The sequence below is a fragment of the Neoarius graeffei genome, chromosome 14 (assembly GCF_027579695.1).
Source record: "Neoarius graeffei isolate fNeoGra1 chromosome 14, fNeoGra1.pri, whole genome shotgun sequence".
Taxonomy (NCBI): domain Eukaryota; kingdom Metazoa; phylum Chordata; class Actinopteri; order Siluriformes; family Ariidae; genus Neoarius; species Neoarius graeffei.
The window spans coordinates 45,788,059-45,794,058 of NC_083582.1; the positions used below are offsets into that span (position 1 = coordinate 45,788,059).

General features: G+C 40.8%; 1 protein-coding gene across 4 annotated transcripts in view; it reads right to left on the reverse strand.

Moving 5' to 3' along the window:
* Positions 1 to 5,619, reverse strand: part of plxdc1 (plexin domain containing 1) — a 50,880-nt gene extending 45,261 nt beyond the window's left edge. For all 4 annotated transcript variants that reach the window (XR_009656480.1, XR_009656479.1, XM_060939803.1 and 1 more), the window contains exon 1: positions 5,135 to 5,619. Coding sequence is in view for 2 of the 4 variants with exons in the window: in XM_060939803.1 (XP_060795786.1) it covers positions 5,135 to 5,210 (76 nt within the window). In the remaining 2 variants the exon portion in view is untranslated. The remainder of the gene's footprint in view (positions 1 to 5,134) is intronic.
* Between the last annotated feature and the right edge of the window lie 381 nt (positions 5,620 to 6,000).

Below are 6,000 nucleotides of genomic sequence, written 5' to 3' on the forward strand. Positions count from 1 at the left end.
CTCATGGGAGATGCGCTTGTTTCCTGCCATTTCCAGCGGCGCGCCAGAGAAATTTATATTATAATTTTTTTCAGCGTGAGAAATACAATGTGTGGTGGGAGTGCGTGACAAAAGACCGAAAAGTGTGACTGTCACGCTCAATGCGTGAGACTTGAGAGCCCTGGTTAGGGTTTTGGGGGAAGCTGGAGCCAATCCCAGTTGACTTCAGGTGAGAGGTAGGGTACACCCTGGGCAGGTCATGAATCTATTGCAGAGACAAATAATCATTCACCCTCACACCTATGGGCAATTTAGAACAGCCAGTTGACCTTATCCACATCTCTTTGGAGTGTGGGAGGAAACCACAGCACCCAGAGGAAACCCACGCAAGCAGGGGAGAACATGTAAACTCCATACAGAAAGGCCCCAGTTGGCCGCAAGATTCAAACACAGAACCAGCTTGCTTTGAGGCAACAGTGCTAACCACTGCACTACCATGCCCCACACACACATATACAGTGGCATGCAAAAGTTTGGGCACCCTTGCTGAAAATGTCTGTTACCGTGAATAGTTAAGTGAGCAGAAGATGAAATGATCACCAAAAGGCATAAGGGTAAAGATGACACATTTCTTTAATATTTTCCACAAGATTACATTTTTATTTCCATCATTTACAGGTGTAAAATACCAAAAAATGAAAAGGACCTGAAGCAAAAGTTTGGGCACCTGACATGGTCAGTACTTAGTAACACCCCCTTTGGCAAGTATCACAGCTTGTAAACACATTTTGTAGCCAGCTAATAATCTTTCAGTTCTTACCTGGGGGATTTTCACACATTCGTCTTTGCAAAAGACTTCCAGTTCTACAAGTTTCTTGGGCTGTCTTGCATGCACTGCTCTTTTGAGATCTATCCACAGATTTGCAATGATGTTTAGGTCTGTGAGGGCCAGGGCAAAACCTTCAACTTGTGCCTCTTGAAGTACTCCATTATAGATTTTGAGGTGTGTTTTGGATCATCGTCTTATTGTAGGACCCATCCTCTTTTTAACTTCAACTTTTTTACAGATGGTGTGATGCTTGCTTCCAGAGTTTGCTGGTATTTATTCGAATCCATGCTTCCCTCGACCAGTGAAATGTGCCCTGTGCCACTGGCTGCAACACAACCCCAAAGCATGATCGATCCACCCCCATACTTAAGAGTCGGAGAGGTGTTCTTTTCCTGGAATTTGGCACTCTTTTTTTCTCCAAACATACCTTTGCACATTGTGGCCAAAAAGTTCTATTTTGATTTCATCAGTCCACAGGACTTGTTTCCAAAATGCATCAGGCTTGCTTAGATGTTCATTTGCAAACTTCAGACACTGAATTTTGTGGCTAGGACGCAGGAAAGGTTTTCTTCTGATGACTCTCTCAAGAAAGTCATATTTGTTTAGGTGTTGCTGCTTAGTAGAACAGTGCACCACCACTCCAGGGTCTGCTAAATCTTCCTGAAAGTCTTTTGCAGTCAAACAGGGGGTTTTATTTGCCTTTCTAGCAATCCAATGAACAGTTATTTCAGAAAGTTTTCTTCATCTTCCAGACCTCACCTTGATCTCCACTGTTTCTGTTAACTGCCGTTTCTTAATAATATTACAATCTGAGGAAACAGCTACCTGAAAACACTTTGCTATGTTCTTGCAGCCTTCTCCTGCTTTGTGAGCATCAATTATTTTATTTTTCAGAATGCGAGGGAGTTGCTTAGAGAAGCCCATGGCTGTTGATTTTACGGACAAGTTTGAGGATTCAGAGAATTTATACAGCGTTGAAATCTGCATCATCTGATCTTTCCTAATGAAGAATTTGAACAAGCCACAGCTCAATAAGCTAATTAAGGTCTGGAACGTTGGTAAAAGTTATCTGAGAACTCAAATGTATTGGGGTTCCCAAACTTTTGCATGGTGTTCCTTTTCTTTTTTCACTCCCCAGTTGTACAAAACAAAAATAATACACAAATCTTGCAAAAAACATTGAAAAGAAATGTCTTTACCTTTACGCCTTTTGGTGATCAGTTCATCTTCTGCTCACTTAACTATTCACAGTAACAGACATTTTCAGCAAGGGTGCCCAAACTTTTGCATGCCACTGTATATATGGACAAGAGTGTTTTACTGGGAAATATGCCACTCGTATTTTTCATACAAGCTACATTCGGGACATGGAGAACCAAAACCATGACATAAATCTCTACATGTCACTCATGAGGAAATCGATGAATTGTTTTGATAAATTTGTGTACTTTTTGTGAAAGTGTCTATATAATAAAAAGAAAATCACATATTGGCTTGAAGACATGAAGTTTATCTTCTCGTGTTGACAAACTTGTATTTTCATATGAAGTTCATTGCGGATCTGAGTGACATATTTAAATAATATTGGCTGACTTTGAGTGGTATATCAGATATATTCCATTCAGCTAGCATGATATCGAACGAATCGAAGAAGAGTTCGATATCATGCTGGCCGAATGAAATATATTTGATATACCATGAAAAAAGCCAGCCAATATTATTATTATTATTATTATTATTATTATTATTATACATAAACATTCAATGTTTATTTAGAAATTGTCACAGTCACTCACTTGTGCGGAAGATTTACGTGTAATACGTATCTTATGGCATTTTCAATTCACTGCAATAGTTTACTGCAGGCACCACTGGCCGAACAAAAAAATGCTTCTGTGCATGCGCAGCAGAAAACTCTCTCATTGAACATTCACATCAGCTCCAACGTGTGATGTCATGTTGTCTTGACAATACTGCAATATTGTAAACCATATTCAATGCTCATTCTCCATTGGGTAGAGTGGCATAATACATGTAGGATAAGTGACATGCAAACAATATTGCATGCTATCAAACCAAATGAATGAAATCTGTGAGAAGGGAATAGAATACATGTTTTTATTTCATCGAAAAAGTGTCCTGTATGTATAATAATTCCCGACATTTCACTCCAATGACGTCACGCCCCGTGTTTTCCCACTGACCCATTGTCAAAATGGTGAACCGGTTCAGAATTAAAATTATTTTGATGAACTTGTGTATTTTTTTTTTTTTGTGGATGTGTCTATATAATATAAAGAATATGACATGGTGGTGCGAAGATATGAAGTTTATCTTCTCGTGTTGAAAATATATTCATCACCTGAAGATAAACTTCATATCTTCACGCCACCGTGTCATATTCTCTCTATCTTTCTGTACAAGATATGAGCGAAATTCCATAATTTATGTGATCGCTGAGAACTGAGACAGAAATGAGAATTGAGAATAAGAAATGAAAACTGAGAATGAGATCTTAATCAGAACTGAGAACGAACTGAGAATTGAGCCTGAAAATGTTATAGGCTATTATACTCTAGGATAGCCTACAGCATTATGTTCCTGATTTATGATGTCAGAAAGAGAGACTGACAGCAGACTGCCCCAATGCAACAGTTCAAGAAAAGTGAGTCATCATACAAACTAGCAGACTTTCCAAACGGCAACCAAATACAGGAGGCAGTAAAACAAAAGAACAGGATGTGCTCACAGCATTAACTGTGATCCAAAGATCACTGTCTCACTTAAAGCAGAATTAACTTTGCACAAGCTGAGTGTTTTGTCACGTGTGCAGAACATCATCCAGAAGTGGGTCATATAGGATATATAGGACATATCAGTCCCAGTGTAGAAGTAGGTCATATGGAATGGCTTTAAATCCAATAAATATCCTCTTACAGTTTGACAATAAATAGATCTTTTGTGATTTGACTGTCTTCAAACATCAATAACTATGTCCCATAAACATGCAGGACTGAAGATGCGTGCACACACACACACACACACACACACACACACACACACACACACACACACACACATGCTCTTGCCTTATGGGCTCTGTAAGGGTGCAACATGAGAAGAGAGAGGCACAGGAGGGACAGGGGCCAGAGAAAGTGGAGCAGTGCTGCCTAGCAGAGAGAAAAAGAATCAGGACTGCTAAAAATACAGCATCTCCAAGGAGGACAAAAATACCTACGCCCACACACACACACCCACGCATAGACACAAACACACACAGGGTGGGTGCCACTGAAACAAGAACAAGAATAATGTATAAAAGGTCCACACTCGTATATTTTTTTGCTACAGTTACTCTACCTGCCAAAGGACAAACAATATTGATTAATGAGCACAAATTTAACAAAAAAAAAAAAAAATTGGTAAATGGTTTGTTTTAAGGTCAAATCTCAAGTTGGGAAATGTTGCAGACTGTGTATCTGTGAATGAAAAGAGAGTGTCAGAGGACAAAAGGATAGGACATGATCATCCAAACCACATCATCCATCATCCAAACCACAGAGGTTACATGTTAAAGACTGTGCACATTAAAATTAAAATTGTGTATTAGTGTTGCATTTCTCCTATCCTAATGACAATGTGTTTATATCATTCAGAAAGTCAGGACATTTTATAACACAGCTGTGTTGACTTACTACCGTGGAACTTCCATCATCAGGTTTGTTACTGATGTGTAGGTAAGTGTGTATTAGAGTAAGTGTAGTTTCACACACACACACACACACACACACACACACACACACACACGTGGAGCTTGGCTTTATGCGCATTGAAGTGAGGAGCGAGGCCAGTACAGTGAGAAGAACTTGACACAAACAGATGTAGTCCAACTTTCAGCCCGTGTGTTGTCCATTTCCTCTGAGTCATAAGGATCCTCGGGGTGTAACACACAAGTTTACACAAGCATCAGCACCAAGTCTTGCAGTGAAAGGAAACAGAGACACACTCGACAAAACAGAACTCTGAAATCAGAGTGCACAAAGCCCAAACAAAAAACAGCAGCACACCATTACCTCAGCTATATTTTTTTCTTCGAAATACCAGTTTCTTACTTCATTCATATGCAGGGAGAGAATTATGGGAAATAGACTTTGCAGTGCAGCTGTTACCTTTCTTGTACTGTAAATGCTAACACAATAGACCTGCTGAAAGCTTATGTTAAATGTGATGATATACTTCTGTACAACTTCTAGCACAAGTCTGTCACCTACCGTATGTGTGTGTGTGTGTGTGTGTGTGTGTGTGTGTTTATGCAGAAGTTCTTACCTGATAGATCTTGACTCCAGACTCTGGCTAGCTCTGCCTGGGACAGACAGATGAGCAGCACAGCGCACAGACCCATGGCCAGCTCTCTCTCAGTCCTTCACTTATTCCTCTCCTCTTCTTCCTCCTCCTCTCCTCTTCTTTCTCCTCCTCTCCTCTCTTCTCCCTCCTCAGCTCCTCCTGTGTCACCTTGTGCCTGTATTTTGTGTACACTTTGACAAGCTCTCTTTCTTACTCTATTTTCTGTCTCTTCCCTCCCTCTGCTCTCTCTCTCTCTCTCTCTCTCTCTCTCTTTTCCACTTAGGAAAAAAAGGAAAGAGATTCTTGCCTTCCACTTTCACTCTGCCGCTGTGCTTTCTTTCACCAAATTCTCGGATGTTGTAGTCATGGTAATGCGAGAGTTCAAGGCGGGACAGGCAGGCAAACCAGCTGAGAAAAAGAGTTCTCCACCTCCCTGTTCTTTCTCTCTCGATGTCTCTCTCTCTCTCTGCCTGCTTTTGAGGGCAGGCAGAGACTACCCCACTTACAAATATTTATATATTTCTGCTTTTTGCTTTCTTTCAATCCAAGAGAGGGTGGAGCTGTAGCTAGTGGCATCCAGTGGAAATGACATCCTATAGGTAGACTCACATTCTCTTTTTATGACTTATATATAAGTACTGTGCAAAAGTCTTAGGCACATGTCAAGAAATGAAGTGCTGTAGACCAAAAATGGCTTACAAATAATTGCAAAATTAAGAAGCGAGTGTGGGGCGGCACGGTGGTGTAGTGGTTAGCGCTGTCGCCTCACAGGAAGAAGGGCCAGGTTCAAGCCCCGTGGCCAGCGAGGGCCTTTCTGTGTGGAGTTTGCATGTTCTCCCCGTGTCCGC